Source organism: Phyllobates terribilis, unplaced genomic scaffold, assembly GCF_046119375.1.
Source record: "Phyllobates terribilis strain yellow unplaced genomic scaffold, ASM4611937v1 Scaffold_1__5_contigs__length_1240528914, whole genome shotgun sequence".
Taxonomy (NCBI): domain Eukaryota; kingdom Metazoa; phylum Chordata; class Amphibia; order Anura; family Dendrobatidae; genus Phyllobates; species Phyllobates terribilis.
Genome location: NW_027362761.1, coordinates 309,211,663 through 309,234,110, shown reverse-complemented (window position 1 = coordinate 309,234,110; position 22,448 = coordinate 309,211,663). Strand labels below are relative to the sequence as shown.

Genomic DNA, 22,448 nt, shown 5'->3' with positions numbered 1-22,448 from the left:
AAATTTGATACATCTATAGTACCTCAGAATATTAGACTCGTATGTTGGCATTCCAACCTTGTGTTTTTACTGTAAGCACAGGACAGAAAGAGTAGGTCGTAGGGAAGAAAGCAACGTACAAAACAGAATCGGGGAAGTTGTAGTATTCAGAAGGGCGTATGCAGCTTCCGAACTACACCATGAATGGAAATTGAGCCAACCAGTACAATAAGATAAAAAATATTCAGAAACGTTCAACATGCCATGCTCAGATTTTTCTTCTGGTCACCTTAGAAATACATATTAAAAAAGGCATATAAATGAGTTTAACTGCTTTTTATAAAATACTCTTTCAGGAAAACTCAGGTCAGTCATTGAATAAAACATTTCAAGCAACTGGTGTTAACCTGCCTAGCAGACAGAGAAAATAATGTTTATTATTAAAGGTTTTAAGCACCAACATTAGTCAAGTCTGCCTCAGTGGGTTATGTAAAGATGGCGACAGGTTTGCTAAACATAAAAGTGAATCAATGAAGTATGCACCTGCAATGTTATACAAAGAAAAGTCTTGTGCTTACAGCTTAAAAAAAAAAAAAAGGACAAAACTAAAAACTCAATCATCCGTATATAAAACAATTATCTAGATACGTAGGATCATCAGCATCACGTGGCCGTGTAACATGATGTGTGCAGATTTGTGAATGTGCGACCACATGATACCATATATTTTTACCATCTTAGACACGGATCATAACAGTGATTTAAATCGCACCTCCCGGAAACATTTGGCATTGTGTTGTACTTTGTGCAAAAACATTTTAAACAAAAGCTGGGAAAATAAGACTATATGGCAGGAAGGCGTTGGGAACATGAATAAGGGAACAGCACTACTCCATGCAGGGGACAATCAGAAGACATATCTGGGGGAAGATGGCACTGTACAGGTTATGTGAGAAAGAGATTTGCAAATACTTTGCTTAGTTCTTTAGGCAGTAATGCAAAACAATTAAAACTGTTGAGCCAGGAATATAAAAAAAAAAATAAATCATCAAACTATATGTGAGAAGGCTGCAGTTTCAGAAAAGCTCTTAAAGGCAAACAATGCTGTTTTGACATGCTCACGACACAGTCAATCGTCCCCAGAATTATCCAAGTCCTCCCAGTCGGAAACACTGATCCCATCAGATATATGTTCACCTGGGTGCTGCACTCTCTCCATGTAATGCATGTACATCTCTTGTGTCCAGACATCTGCATCAATGAGTATAGATCTGGGAAGAGTCAGAACACAGGCTGCCATGCCCGAAACATCGTCCTCTAAATGAGGTCCTTCGTTCCATAAGTCTTTTTCTGCATCATAAATATGTACGTAATCCATGCGATCTCCTTGGTTGTGTGACCTTCCTCCTAGAACATAAATTTTATTCTCAAGAACAGCGATCCCAGGCTCTCCGTGACCTGCTGGAAGAGGGGTCAGCAATGACCAATAGTCAGTCTTTGGACAATAACAGGCCACCTAAAAACAATAGAAAAGACACATTCATGTAGAAAGTGACAAACAAAATGTATAAACAATTGGCCCAATTCACTAAAGCTTTTAAGTCAGAATTCTAATGTAAAATGCGGTGAAAAATAATCAAAACATTTTAGCACAAGGCTATGCTGAAATGTTGCAACTTTTACGCTATTTTCACCCAGCTAAGACAAAGTGGGGGGCTTAGGGCACAGGACGTAGCGAACCCCACTTGTTATATTCATGATGAGCGGTGGCATTATTTGCGCCCAGTAAAGTAGCTGGGGGAAAGGCAGAGGAGGCGGATGCCACGGGCCCCGCACTCAGAGGGGCCCACCCGAAGCTACAACTACCCTTGACTGTATCGGCGCGTGCAGCACGCCGACATAGATAAGCTCTGCAGTAGAGCAGACATGATCTCCCTGCACTACTACTCTCCGTTCTGTAGACTGCAGGTTGTTTTATGCCTATGGTCTATAGAACGACAGGTGATACACTGGCGTTGGCAGCATGATATCAGCATGTTGGTCTGTAAGGCCCTGGACAGGATCCTGGATTAGGCGAGTATTATATTTGGTGCTGAAACACACTTAATATGCATTTTTGCATTTTTTTTTACCTCCAGATTTTTTCGCATTGAATGGAATCACCGCAGTCACTTTACGCCATGTAAACAAAAAACATAAGAGGCACGGTGGGCAGGAGATTTCTATAACTGCCATCCGCTTTGCTGGAAATTTAAAATGCTGCATTTTTTTGCACGGCGGAAATATGCAGCGTCAAATACTCATCGTGCAAATTAAGGGATTGTCCACTACTTTTGTACTGATAGCCTATCATCAGTATGGTCATTAATATCTGGTTAGTAAATTTATCATTTACTAAGGACTGCCGTTTTTATTTGCTCCTGTGTGACAGAGCACGACACTTACACACCGCAAATACGGAAGACCCAGGACATAGGAGGCTGCGGTCACTATCTGACCCCATCTCCTATGCTTGCGGCTACCTCAGCAGTGGACTGTGCACACCCCTTGTCATGCGCAATTCACCTAACTTTGCCCTCCTAATGCCCGGCTACTGATCTGTTCTCACCGCTGGAAGAAGTCACTGCCGCAGCCCTGCTGTCACCATTGTGAACAGCGATGACAGCAGGGCTCAGTCAGTGTTCAGAGCAGCCAGATGATTTCACTCCTGGGTCCTAGCAGATTTACATCAACTCTGCTGTTCAGCAAGGTGGATGAATTTGCCTGTAATCGGGGTTAAGAAACCAGCCCTAGTTACAGGGAAAATCAGCAATATAAAAATGTATTTCAAGGTTGTAATTCCCCCCCAAAGGTCTTTTATGACTCTTTTAAAGCACAATGTGTAAAATAAATTAAAATAAAAAATAAAAAAAAGCAGGAAAAAAAAGCCACTGCCAGTCCAAATAGTTGTTTCTAGCCCTACATCCCCCCAAAAGAAAAGGTCCTAAATATAGTTTCTACAGAAAGGGGAGCACAATTTAAAATGTATAAGTGGTTGTTTGCCCACTAAAAAAAAAAATTAAAAATGTAAAACTGACATTTCCATTTTGTTCTCTACATTTTCCCTTTATATCAGCAAAAAAATAAAATAAATAAATAAATATGACAACATTTAGGCCCTATGTATCACAGAAAAAAAAAAGAACAGAGACAAGTTATTTCAGTGTCCGATTGAGAAATAATTTAACAGCTCTTAAAGCATGTACAAAAAAAGTCCCAGATCATGAAGGGAAAAATGGTCCAGTCTTTCACAGGTTAAAGTTTGCCACGTTCCTCTACAATATTTGCAGAGTGTCAGGGCTCATTACCCTGCTAAAAGAGATCAATGCCATTAGGAAATACTATTGCCCAAAAGTGTTCATGGTCTGCAATTCTGTATAGGAATGCACTACAAGTCCAAGTAACATCCACAGGAATGGCAGGCCTCAAGATTACCCTGCAGAAAACACGGCCCAGGGCATCATTACGCCTCTGCCAGCTTGTCCTGACACCCTGCTCTCCTGGCCAGCATTCACTTCCCAGCTACCTCTGCTGCAGATGCTCCCCCCCGAACATCAATAAGCCAGTACCTGGCTTGCCGGATAGGTTCCCTTACTATGGCCACATTTACTAAGCACTATGTACTGGGAACAGCCCACCAGACCTATCTCTGTGGAGATGCTCTGACCCAAAGTTCTGTCCATCACAATTTAACCTTTGTTAAAGTTGTTCAGATCCTTACACCTGCCCAATATTCCTGCTTCTAAGAGACCAATTTTTAGAACTGATTATTCACTTGATGCCGAATATTTCCCATTGTTCGACAAGTGCCATTGTCATTGGTTATCTAATGTGATTCAGATCACCCTTCAATGCTTTTAAATATCACAGCTTATGTATTTTGTGTGTGTGTATGAACCGCACAGGTAGATATACTGCACAAACATAGGTAGATTTGTGTGTGTGTGTAATATCTATGTCTCTCTCATATATACACACATACATACATATACACACAAACACATTATATTATAATATATAGTACAGACCAAAAGTTTGGACACACCTTCTCAGTTAAAGATTTTTCTGTATTTTCATGACTATGAAAATTGTACATTCACACTGAAGGCATCAAAACTATGAATTAACACATGTGGAATTATATACTTAACAAAAAAGTGTGAAACAACTGAAAATATGTCTTATATTCTAGGTTCTTCAAAGTAGCCACCTTTTGCTTTGATGACTGCTTTGCACACTCTTGGCATGCTCTTGATGAGCTTCAAGAGGTAGTCACCGGAAATGGTCTTCCAACAATCTTGAAGGAGTTCCCAGAGATGCTTAGCACTTGTTGGCCCTTTTGCCTTCACTCTGCGGTCCAGCTCACCCCAAACCATCTCGATTGGGTTCAGGTCTGGTGACTGTGGAGGCCAGGTCATCTGGCGTAGCACCCCATCACTCTCCTTCTTGGTCAAATAGCCCTTACACAGCCTGGACGTGTGTTTGGAGTCCTTGTCCTGTTGAAAAATAAATGATGGTCCAACTAAACGCAAACCGGATGGAATAGCATGCCGCTGCAAGATGCTGTGGTAGCCATGCTGGTTCAGTATGCCTTCAATTTTGAATAAATCCCCAACAGTGTCACCAGCAAAGCACCTCCACACCATCACACCTCCTCCTACATACTTCACGGTGGGAACCAGGCATGTAGTGTCCATCCGTTCACCTTTTCTGCGTCGCACAAAGACACGGTGGTTGGAACCAAAGATCTCAAATTTGGACTCATCAGACCAAAGCACAGATTTCCACTGGTCTAATGTCCATTCCTTGTGTTCTTTAGCCCAAACAAGTCTCTTCTGCTTGTTGCCTGTCCTTAGCAGTGGTTTCCTAGCAGCTATTTTACCATGAAGGCCTGCTGCACAAAGTCTCCTCTTAACAGTTGTTGTAGAGATGTGTCTGCTGCTAGAACTCTGTGTGGCATTGACCGGGTCTCTAATCTGATCTGCTGTTAACCTGCGACTTCTGAGGCTGGTGACTCGGATAAACTTATCCTCAGAAGCAAAGGTGACTCTTGGTCTTCCTTTCCTGGGGCGGTCCTCATGTTAGCCAGTTTCTTTGTAGCGCTTGATGGTTTTTGCAACTGCACTTGGGGACACTTTCAAAGTTTTCCCAATTTTTCGCACTGACTGACCTTCATTTCTTAAAGTAATGATAGCCACTTGTTTTTCTTTACTTAGAATTTGTATTATGGCAAGAAAAAAGCAGCTAACATGCTATTCAGTAGGACTATCAGCTGTGTATCCACCAGACTTCTGCACAACACAACTGATGGTCCCAACCCCATTTATAAGGCAAGAAATCCCACTTATTAAACCTGACAGGGCACACCTGTGAAGTGAAAACCATTTCCGGTGACTACCTCTTGAAGCTCATCAAGAGAATGCCAAGAGTGTGCAAAGCAGTCATCAAAGCAAAAGGTGGCTACTTTGAAGAACCTAGAATATAAGACATATTTTCAGTTGTTTCACACTTTTTTGTTAAGTATATAATTCCACATGTGTTAATTCATAGTTTTGATGCCTTCAGTGTGAATGTACAATTTTCATAGTCATGAAAATACAGAAAAATCTTTAAATGAGAAGGTGTGTCCAAACTTTTGGTCTGCACTGTATATATATATATATATATATATATATATATATATATATATATATATATATATATATATATATATACATATACATATATATACATATATACACACACACACACACACACACACACACACACACACACACTATCTACCTATATTTATGCAGTATATCCCACAGGTACAACTTTGTCTAGCTCCTGCTTTGCTTAATGGACCAATAGTGAGATTGGCTCTGAGTCGGAGATGATGAAGTTAGATTGTAAGTCCCACTGAAGACAGAGACCAAGGTTAGTGATTCTCTGCACTCTGTTATGAAATACATTGGCTTCGTACTAAATATCATTAATAAAGCAGGATGCTCAATTATTGACATTTTTAAGCTTTACAGTATCATTTTTGCATGAATGTTGTAAGAAGCGAGGGGATTCTCACATTTACCTCCAAGATATCTTGTCGAAAGCCCTCATCATCATTACTTCCTCCAATGACATACAGCTTATCCAGAAGTGCCACCATGCCATGCCAAGCCCGTCTTACTGGCCCGTGAGCAACACGTGTCCATTGATCTCTTTCTGGGACATAACAGCAGGTTTCTTTTAAATATGTGTTTTCCCTTCTTCCACAAGCAATGTACATCTTCCCATCCAAAGCACAGCTGGCATGTGCGTGCACCTAGTCATAAAAAGCAGATTTCGTATATAAAAACCCCATAGAACTGTGTTGTAATAAAAGGTATGAGTCTTATTGATCATTTTCTCACAGATGTTGAATAGACGCAATTGTTCTGCGGTAAAAATAAACCAAATATCACAAACTAAACAACAAAATCAATGAATATATGAAGGAGCGGTGGCGTTTCAGTTAACACCATTCTTTCTTTAATTAAACTTTTCACTGCCAATTTTTTTTTTCTTTCTTTTTTGGTTTGCTTTTTTGACATTTTGCATCTTTGGTAGTAAAGACAAATTTTTGACTTGTACATATACAACCTAGGTTACAAAATAAAATAAACTGATGTTCAACCTCCATAGTTACAGATTGTCTATAAGTAGACACCTTGCACATTGTCGTAATGCCACTCAGCATTTAATACAAGGCAGCTTTGTGCAATTTTACATCAAAGTGAAAAATGCATAAAAATGGATGTTAGTGGCTAAAACTGTGACCCAAACAGAAAATTAGATATACTAAACCTCCTTAAAATCTTTATAAAGTCGGCAGAACTGAAAAAAAAATATATCAGATTTTACACTGCAAAATTGAAGTCTGGCATGTGTCACTTTAGGTAAGAATAATTTTTGGAAACCTTAACATATCGCAGAGATTTTAAGTCTGTATTTTTGTGACACATTGTAGTTTACATTAATAACAAATTCAGAGCAGTATGTTTTGAATTTATTAAAAAAAAAAAAAATAAATAAAATAAAATATCCTGAAATTTACAAACAAATGTAGCAAAATTTTCACTTTTAAAACTTTTACTGGCCCTCCTTAAAGCAGATAGTTGTTCTACGCAAAGTAGTAAATAATTAGCATTTGAGCGCTAGAGACGGTCTCTTTCAATCCAAACCTAATTAAGGGTATACTACACTGAAATCTGTAAGAAAGTAAGTGTTAGTCCATGTAATTTGTTTTAGATGTAAAGCAGAAGTTGGCACACATCGCCATACTGCAAGATCATGCTCAAAAATACACCTATTTTGGTCAAAGGTATTGCTGTTTTTGCATGAACACTAATTTTCTCAGGATGTTTTCCCCTACTGTACATTTACTAGATATTGTGGATGAGACGATATTTGGAGCTTATGAAAAATATATATTTTTTTAAAGGTTTATACTTTCTTTCTGCACGAAAAAAAAACTGATTATCATGGCCTGGAAGACCATTGACACACCAAGTATAAAAGGGAACCTGACAGCAGAAACATGCTGCACGATCAACGGGTAACATGTATAAGGCACTCGCTGTATGATCTCAACCATGTGTGAAAAACATACTTTAATAGCGGTCTTGGACAGGCTGGTCCTGGAGACTTCTCCCTGTCCATTGCCAATGACTGGCAGGTCTCTCCCTATATACAAGTGCAGGGAAAGACTTGTTACTTAAGGGCAGCGAGTGGGGAGGAGCCTCTGGGGTCCCACTTTTGCGACTAGTCTCCCGTGAGACTTGGTCCCCTGCGGCTATAATATCAGCACTCACATAAAAGATTTTATCCTCTTAATATATTGCAACCATCATATTATATAGCGGTGTACTTACAATTGCTCATTTTGCCTTTCTACCCAGTTAATTCTTCTCTTTTCTCAGCTTTATGTGGAAACAGGAAGTCTCTTTTCCCTGCATAAGTCATCCCCCTCGTTAACTCCTGACCCAGCTGCACCCTCCTCCCCCAGCCAGGGACTTTTGCAGTGATGATTCATTCACAGTAACAGTAATTTTGATCAGGGGTGCCCAAACTTTTACATGCCACTGTACAACTTAGAAGGATTCAGCTAGTCAGTTTTTAATCAAGTGAATTCATAGATCTAATGGACAACAGAAGAATTAGCTGGGTAGGCAAAAAACAATGCTTTTTCATTATACTGCCGAAGGAGGTGGTAAGTCCTCTTTAAAGTTCTCAATATAAAAGTACGACCATCACCTTAAGACCAGGTTCCCACATTCAGTATTTTACATCAGTATTTGTAAGCCAAAACCAGGAGTGGGTGATAAATACAGAAGTGGTGACGTGTTTCTATTATATTTTTCCACTCCTCATTTTGTCTTACAAATACTGATGTAAAATACTGACCAAATACTGAACGTGTGAACGTGGCCTTAAAACTGGTTTTCCACTACTAATTTCACCCAATCTCATATGTCCTAGCTCTTCCTAACTATCAATTCTCTAATACACTATTACCTGCCCTGCTCCTGTAAGCTCACCTCTATGTGGGCCAACTAGTCTTGTGTTGTGATTCTGGCTCTGCTACTTCAGGTTTGGAAACCGGAATAGGACGAACTGAGTAGCGCATCATTGGTGAGGGGTGGTCTTGATCCAGCGCCTCCTCTTTTTTTGCGATCACCGTCCTCCTTCCCTGCTTCATGAGGATGAAGCGTCCTATGTTATCCACACAGCGTGCCCCAATTATGCTCCTGCGCAGGCGTACTTTGCTCTGCTGTGCTGAGGGCAGAGCAAAGTACAGTAGTGTGCATGCGCAGACTTATCTTCAGGGTCATCGGTGCTCGTTGGCCTTTCCCGACGCACGTGCATTACAGTACTTTGCTGTGCCCTCAGAAGGGCCTCTCTGCAGGAGTGTGATTGGGGACTAATAAAATGTAATTATCAGAGTAGGTGATGTCCCCCCGAATTAAGGCAGTTTGGTCTGGAAGATTGCCACGGATGGAGGGACATGTGACCAGACCAGTCCATCAGCGGTCTGAAATAACACTGCTCAAGATCAATTCTGGGTGCAATATGGAGGCCATTAATATATGGGTCTGGTCACATGTCCCTCCATCAGCGCCTGATCAAACAAAGTATATAGACTGGCTCTGTATTTCATGCTTTATACAGACAGACAGCTATTTAATGTTTACAACAAGTAAGCTGAAAAATTTAAAACAATTTCCTTGCCTGTTTCTGAAGTGATGCCACGTATTCCCATGTGTTGGTGCATGGATCATACCTTTCCACCCCCTTAAGCTCTTCGTGGTAATCTCTCCCTGCAATTGCATATATAAATTTCCCCAAAACACAGACTGATAGGTCAGCCCGAGGCTGCTGCATGGACTGGATTTGGAACCAGCGGTTGTGCCGCGGATCGTATCTTTGAAAAAAGAAATATATTTCAGGTTTTCAGAAAAAAAACACAAATTCAAAGTACAAAGAGATATAGGGATGCAAGATTAGACATTAGAAAAAAAAAAGTATACATGTTACAAATAAAGTATATAACATTAAAAGAAAAAATGTGGCCACTAGATGGAGAGGAACTGCTTACAATGTACAATTGGAGCAGCATACATGATCCGCTGTGACTGCATTGCTTACATGAACCCTCAGCCAGCCAAAAGAGGCCTGACATTTCATAAAAGAGCAAGACAATAAACTCTAGAATTAAATATTTTATCATAGAAAAATTAAATGGTTACACTCAACAGGTGTCTTCAGGAGTGTATAGTTCCTCAGCCTCCTCAGATATTTTAGAGATAACAGTGCCTTTGAACAAAGGCAGGGCTCAGCACACAGCTTGTGATTTTGGAGGACTGACTACAGTGCTAGATCAGGAGGAGACAGGGAGGGGGAGCTAATAATTCTGTAGAAATTAATAGGTTGAAAAGAGGTGGCTGGGATCTCATGAGTTAACTCAGCCTGGAATGTAACTACTGCACATACTGGGCCATGCTCTGGTGGTCAGTCTCCTTGGCAACAGCCTGTACACTATGTAAGAGAAATCATAACAGGAGAACGACAGCAGATAGAAAAATCAAGTCATTTGCCAATTTTCATGCTGTCTAACTATACAAATCTCAAAACATGAGAATGACTAAGTATACAGCTAAAGACCATTAACTGTGCAAAAGGTAAATCTAAGAACTCTGTTGCTACCAGGTATTGGCAATCTGGCAATGTCACAGGGAATTCTCCTTTTACTGTTCTGCAATAAATTGGAGTTATGTCAAAATTGATCAATGAACATATATAATAAGCTAGATCCTGGTAACAGTACAATATTATGGTAATCTTCTTCCTTCTACACACAGTTAATAATATACAGAGTAACACAGAAAATTATTACAATTAATGTATATAGAGAAAAATATTGATCATATAAGAGGCTGAACTGAAAAATTAAATATACCCTCACCTCCAGCATCGCGCTTCTGCACGGTACCCTCTCACGTTGTTGTCTCCCCCAATCAAATAGACAAAGTTATTGAATACAGCAATGCCTTGGTTAGACATTCGAGGTGCCTGAGGAGCAGTTAACGGTTTCCATTCCCCGATCAAAGGATTCAAATATTTGGCTTGATCGCTGAGTACAGTATAGGGGGTAGAATACATGCCTCCGAAGCCCACTACACAGTTGAACTCAGAACGTAGTTGTGTGTGGGGCCCCTGTAGGACTGGTTGCATGATTTCATTCTTGTGATATTCCAATGCATTGGATACCGTCACTTTGAGGGGACATGGTCCCAACTTGTCATGTAACCTTTGTAGCACTGGGAACTCCATCAAAGGAAAACGAACAGTTTCTAATAACTTTGGAGACTCAGACAGGCTCACCTGGTCTGTTTCCACTTGCTCTGCCGTGTAATGATAAAGTAAAGCCCCCTCATACACCTCATTTTCAGAGCCTACCTGAAAACAAATGTAATGCAGTGCATGGGATCAATATGTCAGTACCAGTTATTCAAGCTACCAATATTGTTTGAATGGGAACCATCATTACTTATACAGCCACCACAGTGTTATGCCGGATGGTAATAGGATTTTAAAGATGTCACTTTATGAAATGTACCCTGAAGTCAAAAGTAAAAAATTAAAATAGGAGATGCTACCTCTGAGGAGTCTGGTGGATGGTCCCATTCTCCTTTAGGGTCATGTAGTCCCGGCTAGGAAATGCACCGATAGAGCCGAGGCCTGTGAACCTTGCGGTGGCTGGCTTGTACCGACATATCCCAGCTTGTGGACTCTCAATCAAACAATAGGATCCGTCCACATGTCTTCACCAGTAGCACACGCTATTTTATACGTTTTTTTTTTGTTTTTTATGCTTCAAGTGACATTACAAAGAGTGACATCTTTAGTAACCTATTATCAGCCTGTATGTACACTATGGGGGCAATTTACGGGCTGTAGAGGTCATGGCAAATTTCTTTTAAAGGGAATCTGTCAGCAAGTTTTTGCTATGTAATATGAAGACACCATGAGGTAGGGGCTAAAACAAAGATTTCAGAGATTGCTCTCTTATCAAGCTCAGTGGTTTTGTTTGATTGCAATGGTTGTTTTAGCACCAGTGGTTTATCATTGCTGGGACACAGCAGCATGTGCTTGCTAGTCTGACACGCCCCCTCCTGTGATAGGCACCTCACTGTCTATTGACATTGCACATAAAGAGCCTGGTGTGGGCGGGGTTAGCTTCCTTAGCTCTGCTGCATTGATAAATCTTAAAAGCTCTGATTGTGTCAGAACTGTTGCACCCAGTAAGCTAAGTGATACATCATTGGATTCAGGGTCTCTTTGCCTACATTAGGCTGCTCTCAGATAAGGTAGCAAAAATCTGCTGACAGATCCCTTTAAATCCTCTTTAGTCTACATTGTAGAATTCTCCTCTTCTCACTGCTACTAATATAATACACTTATACATCGGTACCTTCAGAGAGGTCATTACTTTGCTCAAACCCAAACATAACTCAAGCCATAGTTACTACTATATGTGCAGCTGCCTACAACTACGGGTAAGTAACAGGCAATAAGACTTGTGCAAGTTATCATATCTGGTATCACTTCTTGGACAGGAGAAGCAGCAGGAGCCATGTCTTAAAGCTTACCTCCAGCCGGTTACTGCTAAGCAGAGCGTACACTTTTTCCAGCGGGAGCTGCCTGTATATTTGAGTGCGTGAAAAAGTAATAAAATTTTTAAGCACAAAGGTATCCAGCTCCTCACTAAGTTGGTGTAGGTGGAATAGTTCAGCTAGCATGTACATCTCCACAACATTGTCCTCATCCACCCAGGAGATAAGAAAGTCACAGCAAAAGCTGATTACTTCAGATATCTAAGAAAACAAAAATAAAAAGCCCAAGAATAAATGTATCAGAAATTCTGCGAGACAGGAATCACAAACCTGAGAAGAACACAAACACTGGCATAATGGTGGATGGAGAGTATTCACAGTCTACATTTGGAATGGATCTACATCATAAGGACGAGACAAGGCTTCTTTTTAAGAAGAAAATAACAAAAGCATATGTAAAGGTGTAAACTTCTTCACTGAATGTTTCATCCAGAGAAACGATAATTGGGATTAAGAAAAAAAGATTAGCTCTTTTGGGAGAAGACTGGGCATGCATTATGGTTGTGCATGTGTTCTTTCCCGTCACTTGGTTGAACTTGATGGATATTTGTCTTTTTTTCAACAGTATTAGTTATTTAACTACCAGATGTAAAAGTTGAAACGTATTATAACACTTTCGAGGTACTGATCTGGAGTTACCATCTGTGTTCCAATCCAGTGCTGCGCTCCTAATTCTGCAAGTTGTCATTAAAAAATGCAATCAACAGCTGCAGGAAATCTGCCACAAGGTTTTTGCCACCTAATAATGTAGAGATAGAGACCGTGATTCCAGCAACAAGTCACTTACTGGGCTGCTTGCTGTACTTTTGATAAAAATCAATATTTTAGCAGCAGAAGATCATCACTGGAGGACTATTAAACTTGCTACCATGTTTCTGCCACTTTATATGCAATTGCACAATAATTTGTTTACAGCCAAACACTGGCCTCACACCTGATGTCAATGTGGACAGCACAAGACTGCTGATCCCAGTGATTGGCTGCAGTGGTCATGTGCTAAAGGTGGGACATCACTGCTATAGCCCTGTAAACACATTGGACAAGGAGGCGCTAGAGAAGCATGGGATTCCTAAAGTAATTTTTACTTTACAGTATTTTCTGCCTTTACGTCAATTTTCTCTGATCTTGGACGACTCCTTTGATTATGCATGGAACTTGAGAGATTTACTTTTTTGTGCATCTAAAATGCCTACAGAAGCACTCCTACTTAAGACGGCGGCGGTTCCTAGACATACTAGGAGAATGGAGCCTCTTGACTTACTAAAGGTTGGAGGATATAGGAGAGGTGGATGCGCTTGGTTTCAGGAACTCCTATAGAAGTCAATAAGAAGAGCAGTTCTACCTCTCCACTTGATCTTTTCCAATTTGTGGCTGCATAGCTAATTGTATAGGGGGTCAAATGATACTTTGTCCCAATAGGTGGGGGTCTTATAAAAGGGAACCATTTATGGATGGAATTATTACTCATTTCACTTCCCATTTATGTGAATATCCTTATATCTTTAAACATTATTTGCTTTTAACAGAAAAATCCATTTATTTTGTCCAGGAGTTCATTTTGGCTTTGTCGACCGCACAATCCTTATTATACAAGTTTTATTGAATTTTTCCAAGTCATCGGGAGGTAAAGCAGCTTATATGTATTATATAGTCCATCATCTATAAGTAAAACATTTAAATTATTTTCTTATTAATAATTCACAGTAAAGAAGACCTGTTTTTCTTTTTAACTATTAGTAAAAATAATTCCATTTTGCTTTGTGCCCACCTGAAGCTGGCAAGCGGCTGCAAGTATCTCCTGCACATTGTGGATGCCAAGTTCCAGCTCAGAGGTGTATATAAAATCCAGAATCTTGCACATGGCATCATAAGTAATACCATGGATCTGTACTTCATGTTGATCTTTTTCTTTCAAGCCTCCTGCAAACATCCCCCTATTAAAACACATTAGTTGTAGATATCAGTATTTGACAGCACAACTGACTTTGAAACCATCACATCTTATCTTTAAACTGCTGTATTTTTGGACTATGAGATCCTCCCTTTACTTTATAAAAATACAAGCAGGGCACTTCACAATCTTGGCATCGGCAGCAGTGGGACCCACAGTGGCGGGTTCAGTGGAAGTAACTTGCTACGTTGGAACAACCCTTTTAACGCAAGACAAATGAAAAATTGGACATTGTAGAATAAATCTACTATACCTGAAATAATCACAAGACGCAGCTAAGAGGATGCGATGAGCCTCCACACATCTTCCTTCCAGCTTGAGGACCACGTCAAATAATATTCCTCCATCTCGGAGCCCAACAAGACCGTCCAGAAGAGTTTGCGAGTGCTGCGTACTCCTATATATGGTGTTTTGTGGAAGCGGCTGCTCCTTGGACACATGATTAGGTTTCACAACTTCATGATCCTCTGCCATTGTTGCAGATGTGTTTTGAACCCAGACCTGGAATTTGTGTCAGTATCTCATCCATATGAAACATATAAAACCAGTTCTGTGGACCTTAGATTCCAGATAAATCAATTCTACTGTAAGAATAAATAAAAGTCATTGTATGCTATACTGATTACAGAATATATAACCACCATAAAAGGTTAAAGGGGTTTTCCAGGCTGAAATGAAAAGTCTGAAGTCTATGAGATTACACAACTGTGACAGTGTGCAATGAGCTCACTGTCATGATTCCCCTGTATTCGCTGTCAAATGACTGCAGTTATATGATTTGCATACTTACGATCATGTCCCAACTAGAGTAAATCAGAGAAGGGCAGGAGTCTAGTTGGCATATGACCGCAAGAATTCAAATGGCATAAAGGCAGTCAAATGACCACCCACTCACACAGCGAATAAAAGGGAATCATGACAGTGAGGGGATTATACATAGTCATGGCATGCCTTCTGCCACATTTATTATGTGTTTTGAGAACAAAAAAACTGGTCTACTACAAAGGCTGTAGTCTTGTGTTAAGGCCGAAGCCAAATGAGAGTACGAAAAATAGTCCGAATTTAATCCAGAAAACTTTTTCCATCTGTGTTAGATGAAAGGTGGGTCCAAGTCCCAGAATTATGATGGGTGGTAGCATAATGTACAGTGCCCAGACCCCTCTAGTCTTCAAGCTCAGCATTACAGTTATTTGGTAGTGGAACCAGTGGTATAGACATTTCTCCAAAGTAGACAAAAGGTGAGTTATCAACCTCCAATTTATGTTGCAAGGTTGAGATTGGGTGCTTATTCCAATGGAGCAGGCCACGTTACTCCGAACTTTGTCAGAAAATTAATATTGTATAAAGGAATAGCACATTTAATTTTCTACCCTCTTATCTGAAAAAAAGTTTTTACATGGCAGAGTGAAGTAAAGCAATGTTTCAGGTAATGCACCCTTCATCAGGCGGTAAATGGAGGGATGGAATCACCGGGCATCTGTGGACCTAGAGAGTGTGGAAATTACTATTGCCCATAGGAGAAGGAACCCAGTACAATACCCAAAACTTTATATACTTCACGCTGAGGAGTAAACACTTATTTTGGAGGGTAGAAAATCAAAAGCATTTAAAAAAAAAAAATGTGTGGTGCCATTCTTGGTGTGCTGTTCCATTATACAATATAAATCTTCTGATTTTCATCAGAGGGTTCATTGTTTTATGGCTGTTTAACATCCGTGTGGTATCGATATTGATACATCAACATTTAAAGGGAACCCGACAGCTCCTCCATGCCCCCCAAACCGTTACCCTGTATTTATTCTTATATTAATGACCTTGCTGACAAGCCCTTTGTAATGTTTATTTGATTACTCTATATTGCAAAAAAACTATTTTATGAATTTGTAGGCGATAAGCTAATTAGTGTCAGACTAGTTTAAGGGGTGTTGGTTTCAGGGCTGTAGAGTCGGTGTCCATTTTGGTGGAGTAGATATAAAATGGAGAAACTCCTGAGATATATAATAAATTGGGTACAGTAGTACAATGCAGCATGTGCTGTAAATGTTTTCATAAGGATTTGGTAAAGTTATGAAATGTCCTATAAATGTCTGTCCTATTCCTGATATAAGGGTCTCTGCTTTTAGTTGAGATGAATCTGTGCTGCACTTTATGTACACGCTCAGCAGTGAGGCTGTGAGATGAATCTGTGCTGCACTTTATGTACATGCTCAGTAGTGAGGCAGTGAGATGAATCTGGGCTGCACTTTATGTACATGCTCAGTAGTGAGGCTGTGAGATGAATCTGTGCTGCACTTTATGTACATGCTCAGTAGTGAGGCTGTGAGATGAATCTGTGCTGCACTTTATGTACATGCTCAGTAGTGAGGCTGTGAGATGAATCTGTGCTGCACTTTATGTACATGCTCAGCAGTGAGATGAATCTGTGCTGCACTTTATGTACATGCTCAGTAGTGAGGCAGTGAGATGAATCTGTGCTGCACTTTATGTACACGCTCAGTAGTGAGGCAGTGAGATGAATCTGTGCTGCACTTTATGTACACGCTCAGTAGCGAGATGAATCTGTGCTGCACTTTATGTACATGCTCAGTAGTGAGATGAATCTGTGCTGCACTTTATGTACACGCTCAGTAGTGAGATGAATCTGTGCTGCACTTTATGTACATGCTCAGTAGTGAGGCTGTGAGATGAATCTGTGCTGCACTTTATGTACACGCTCAGTAGTGAGGCAGTGAGATGAATCTGTGCTGCACTTTATGTACACGCTCAGTAGTGAGGCAGTGAGATGAATCTGTGCTGCACTTTATGTACACGCTCAGTAGTGAGATGAATCTGTGCTGCACTTTATGTACATGCTCAGTAGTGAGGCTGTGAGATGAATCTGTGCTGCACTTTATGTACATGCTCAGTAGTGAGGCTGTGAGATGAATCTGTGCTGCACTTTATGTACATGCTCAGTAGTGAGGCTGTGAGATGAATCTGTGCTGCACTTTATGTACATGCTCAGCAGTGAGATGAATCTGTGCTGCACTTTATGTACATGCTCAGTAGTGAGGCAGTGAGATGAATCTGTGCTGCACTTTATGTACACGCTCAGTAGTGAGGCAGTGAGATGAATCTGTGCTGCACTTTATGTACACGCTCAGTAGCGAGATGAATCTGTGCTGCACTTTATGTACATGCTCAGTAGTGAGATGAATCTGTGCTGCACTTTATGTACACGCTCAGTAGTGAGATGAATCTGTGCTGCACTTTATGTACATGCTCAGTAGTGAGGCTGTGAGATGAATCTGTGCTGCACTTTATGTACACGCTCAGTAGTGAGGCAGTGAGATGAATCTGTGCTGCACTTTATGTACATGCTCAGTAGTGAGGCAGTGAGATGAATCTGTGCTGCACTTTATGTACACGCTCAGTGGCGAGATGAATCTGTGCTGCACTTTATGTACATGCTCAGTAGTGAGATGAATCTGTGCTGCACTTTATGTACACGCTCAGTAGTGAGATGAATCTGTGCTGCACTTTATGTACATGCTCAGTAGTGAGGCAGTGAGATGAATCTGTGCTGCACTTTATGTACATGCTCAGTAGTGAGGCAGTGAGATGAATCTGTGCTGCACTTTATGTACACGCTCAGTAGTGAGATGAATCTGTGCTGCACTTTATGTACATGCTCAGTAGTGAGGCTGTGAGATGAATCTGTGCTGCACTTTATGTACATGCTCAGTAGTGAGGCTGTGAGATGAATCTGTGCTGCACTTTATGTACATGCTGAGTAGTGAGGCAGTGAGATGAATCTGTGCTGCACTTTATGTACACACTCAGTAGTGAGGCAGTGAGATGAATCTGTGCTGCACTTTATGTACACGCTCAGTAGTGAGATGAATCTGTGCTGCACTTTATGTACATGCTCAGTAGTGAGATGACTGTGCTGCACTTTATGTACACGCTCAGTAGTGAGGCAGTGAGGTGAATCTGTGCTGCACTTTATGTACACGCTCAGTAGTGAGATGAATCTGTGCTGCACTTTATGTACACGCTCAGTAGTGAGGCAGTGAGATGACTCTGTGCTGCACTTTATGTACATGCTCAGTAGTGAGGCAGCGCTGTGGAGTCGGAGTCAGGGAAATTGAGGAGTCTGAGGTTTGGCTTACCGACTCCACAACCCTGGTTGGCTTCCCCAGACTAGTCATTCCGCTAATTATGTTATTGTGGGCGTGTTAATACAATTTGTAACAGACAGCGTAACTTCTCTTTGCAAATATCAGGCATGGGTGCGACTTTTGTCCTTTCATGTCCTTGCGTAATGAAGCCTGCTGTCTGTTCCCCGGCTTCATAGGCACACTATGCATGTCCAGGGAGCAGATCGTGACGACGAAATCTGCCATCGATGGAGGAGCTGGAGACAATACCTGAAGGAGAACACGGTAGTCATGGCTGTGCTCCCCAGGCATGCGCAATAAGCTTTTGTTTGAAGATCATACACCAGGCTTCACTGTGCATTAACATGAAAGGGTTAAACTCACACACAAGCGAGTGATTTGCAAGAGGGGATGCCAGCCCTTACAAATCATGTTATCACATCCGCAGGGATGTGATAACATGAATAGTAGAAAAACTAGTCTGTGGAACCAATACCCCCTTAACTAGTTTGACATTAAAGAAGTTGTCCACTACTTTATCACTGATGACCTATCCTCAGGATAGGTCATCAATGTCTGATTGGTGGGGGTGCTGGACTCCGACCAAACAGCTGTTCTTTGTCTCAGCAGCAGCCAGAAACGCTCAATAGCGGAGCTGCTCCGTCTTCTGATAGTGGCCGTGGCTGGGTACTGCAGCGGCCACTATCAGAAGACAGAGTAGCTCCGCAATTGAGCATCTTCGGCTGGCGGCCGCCGACACCAAGAACAGCTGATCAGCGGGGATGCTGGGTGTCGGATAAGTAATCAATGATAAAGTAGTGGACAACCTCTTTAATTAGCACATTGCCAATGGATTTATAAAATTGTTTTTTGGCCATTTACTGCAATCAAATATACAGTATAACGTTCTTATTAGAAGGGTATTAACATGAGAAGAAATACATGGTGGCAGTTTGGGGGGCACAGGGGAGCTGTCAGGTTTACAAATGTACATAATCAAATACAGTGGTGGCCAAAAGTATTGGCACCCCAGCAATTCTGTCAGATAATACTCAGTTTCTTCCTGAAAATGATTGCAATCACAAATTCTTTGGTATTATTATCTTCATTTAATTTGTCTTCAATGAAAAAACACAAAAAGAATTGTCCTAAAGCCAAATTGGATACAGTTCCACACCAAACCTAAAAAAGGGGGTGGACAAAAGTATTGGCACTGTTTGAAAAATCATGTGATGCTTCTCTAATTCGTATAATTAACAGCACCTGTAACTTACCTGTGGCACCTAACAGGTGTTGGCAATAACTAAATCACACTTGCAGCCAGTTAACATGGATTAAAGTTGACTCAACTTCTGTCCTGTGTCCTTGTGTGTACCACATTGAGCATGGAGAAAAGAAAGAAGACCAAAGAACTGTCTGAGGACTTGAGAAACCAAATTGTGAGGAAGCATGAGCAATCTCAAGGCTACAAGTCCATCTCCAAAGACCTGAATGTTCCTGTGTCTTCCGTGCGCAGTGTCATCAAGAAGTTTAAAGGCCATGGCACTGTGGCTAACCTCCCTAGATGTGGACGGAAAAGAAAAATTGACGAGAGATTTCAACGCAAGATTGTGCGGATGGTGGATAAAGAACCTCGACTAACATCCAAACAAGTTCAAGCTGCCCTGCAGTCCGAGGGTACAACAGTGTCAACCCGTACTATAAGTCGGCGTCTGAATGAAAAGGGACTGTATGGTAGGATACCCAGGAAGACCCCACTTCTTACCCTGAGACATAAAAAAGCCAGGCTGGAGTTTGCCAAAACTTACCTGAGAAAGCCTAAAATGTTTTGGAAGAATTTTCTCTGGTCAGATGAGACAAAAGTAGAGCTTTTTGGGAAAAAGCATCAACATAGAGTGTACAGGAAAAAAAAAGAGGCATTCAAAGAAAAGAACACTGTCCCTACAGTCAAACATGGCGGAGGTTCCCTGATGTTTTGGGGTTGCTTTGCTGCCTCTGGCACTGGACTGCTTGACCGTGTGCATGGCATTATGAAGTCTGAAGACTACCAACAAATTTTGCAGCATAATGTAGGGCCCAGTGTGAGAAAGCTGGGTCTCCCTCAGAGGTCATGGGTCTTCCAGCAGGACAATGCCCCAAAACACACTTCCAAAAGCACTATAAAATGGTTTGAGAGAAAGCACTGGAGACTTCTAAAGTGGCCAGCAATGAGTCCAGACCTGAATCCCATAGAACACCTGTGGAGAGATCTCAAAATGGCAGTTTGGAGAAGGCACCCTTCAAATATCAGGGACCTGGAGCAGTTTGCCAAAGAAGAATGGTCTACAATTCCACAAGAGCATTGTAAGAAACTCATTGATGGTTACCGGAAGAAGTTGTTCGCAGTTATTTTGGCTAAAGGTTGTGCAACCAAGTATTAGGCTGAGGGTGCCAATACTTTTGTCTGGCTCATTTTTGGAGTTTTGTGTGAAATGATCAATGATTTGATTTTTGCTTCATTCTCTTTTGTGTTTTTTCCTTGCAAGCAAATTAAATGAAGATAATAATACCAAAGAATTTGTGATTGCAATCATTTTCAGAAAGAAACTGAGTATTATCTGACAGAATTGCAGGGGTGACAATACTTTTGGCCACCACTGTACAGTTTCCTAGGTTAATAATGAAAATGTGTTGGTAAAAATCGGATGCCATTCAGATGATCAGTTTGGGATCCCAGAGATTTGAAGGAGCGAATCTCATCTGGTACTCAGAAGAGAATAGTGAATGCTGAGATTTTTTTTTCACACAAACACTCTGTCCACGTGAAAAAACTGTCATCCGAACAGTCCTATTGAAGTACATTAACCAGCGTGATCTCTGCTTCTTACTCAGACAGCACACGTCTGTATAACACCCTCCTCTGAATGAGCCCTAAATAGTCACGGTCTAAATTGTGTTACCGTGAAAATCGCACCAACATTCAAAGCAAATTATTGATGCAAAGTTCCACAACTAATAAATGTAGATTAGACAAAAGAACCAAATTTATCAAAGTGCAGAACTGTATTTTTTGTGCAATTGAGGACAGATCTATTTTGTTTTGATAAAAAAATATATATATTTTTTTTATTGTGTTTTTAAAAAGTCTCTCAAGCTTTTTTTTTTTTGTTCCCTTTCTGGAGATCACTGTGCGGTATTTTATATACTTTTGATTATTCACACTTTTTCAAAAGATTTTTTCTTCACTTTAGCGCTAGAGTCCTGGATTCAATCCCCACCAAAGACAACTACAAGGACATACTGGTAGGGAATCTAGATTGTGAGCCCCAATGGGGACAGTGAAGATGATGAAAGCGCTGCGGTATATGACAGCGCTATATAAGTGAGCATAAATAATAATAACCACAATCTTGACACCTCCGTCTCTGTGTTAAGGTGGCGGTGGTTGGCAGGTCACAATCTGACACTTTAGGAGATGATCAGGCCACACAGTGATCTCAGGGCCTCGGGGCACCTCGCCCAGCATTCATAGCCTCAGTCCCAGCCTCGCCTATGTCTCCTATATATGTGCAGACAGTAGTAATAAAATAGAAAGCTTGTCCCTGGAGAAGATGAAAGTGAAAGGGCAGAAAGTCAAAGAAAAGTCTCAATATGTCACCAGTAAATCCGTCACATGAAGCCTACAGGGCTAGACAGCCATCAGCTGGCACTGACCAGGCCCTGCCACCATTACCGCCAGAAGCAGCCAGCAATGTACCCACCTGCTGCCAACACAGCCTGACACTGCAGCACTCACTGATTCCTTACTAAGAACTATAAGGGCAGTGATGAGGGCTGGCACGGCCCCCTCCAGCTCCAGGGGCGATCAGTGCTGCAGCCATGGCCGTGTCACTGCACAGTCCCACCCACAGTCTACCTGCGTCCATGTGACCGGAGCCTCCTCCCCAGGCGTGCTGCGCAGCTCCTCTCACCTGGCACCGTGGTGCCGATACCTGAGCATGAGCGTCACTTCCGCAAACATGGCGTCACCCGGGATACAGACTGCGAAAGACAGACTCACGTGATACCACAGGCGGTGTGACCGCCGCTCCGAGCGCTGCCACTCACAAGCCGAGCACGGGAGTACTAACCAATCGGCCTGCGGGGGCGTGGTCATCGGATCTGCTG

General features: G+C 41.3%; 1 protein-coding gene across 4 annotated transcripts; it reads right to left on the bottom strand.

Moving 5' to 3' along the window:
* Window positions 1-376: 376 nt before the first annotated feature.
* Window positions 377-22,393, bottom strand: KLHL22 (kelch like family member 22). 4 transcript variants are annotated; one of them, XM_073674330.1, is made up of 8 exons: window positions 22,253-22,393; window positions 14,417-14,747; window positions 13,981-14,146; window positions 12,189-12,413; window positions 10,502-10,995; window positions 9,268-9,460; window positions 6,089-6,322; window positions 377-1,495 (listed from the first exon to the last, which is right to left on the bottom strand). In XM_073674330.1, the coding sequence occupies exons 2-8, from the start codon at window positions 14,635-14,637 to the stop codon at window positions 1,109-1,111; spliced, it is 1,920 nt and encodes a 639-aa protein (XP_073530431.1). In that variant the 5' UTR covers window positions 14,638-14,747; window positions 22,253-22,393; the 3' UTR covers window positions 377-1,108. The 4 variants fall into 4 exon arrangements, with proteins under 4 accessions (XP_073530431.1, XP_073530413.1, XP_073530420.1 ...); XM_073674312.1 differs by having other exon boundaries at window positions 22,198-22,348; XM_073674319.1 differs by having other exon boundaries at window positions 22,043-22,308.
* Window positions 22,394-22,448: the final 55 nt, after the last annotated feature.

Bases quoted from the DNA above. Each gene is read 5' to 3' on its own strand.
- KLHL22 (XM_073674330.1), bottom strand. From the start codon at position 14,637: ATGGCAGAGGATCATGAAGTTGTGAAACCTAATCATGTGTCCAAGGAG. The intron at 14,147-14,416 runs GTATAGTAGATT...GTGTTTTAATAG, and splicing joins GCGTCTTGTGATTATTTCAG to GGGGATGTTTGCAGGAGGCT. The intron at 1,496-6,088 runs GTAAATGTGAGA...TATTGTTTTTAG, and splicing joins TTCGACAAGATATCTTGGAG to GTGGCCTGTTATTGTCCAAA.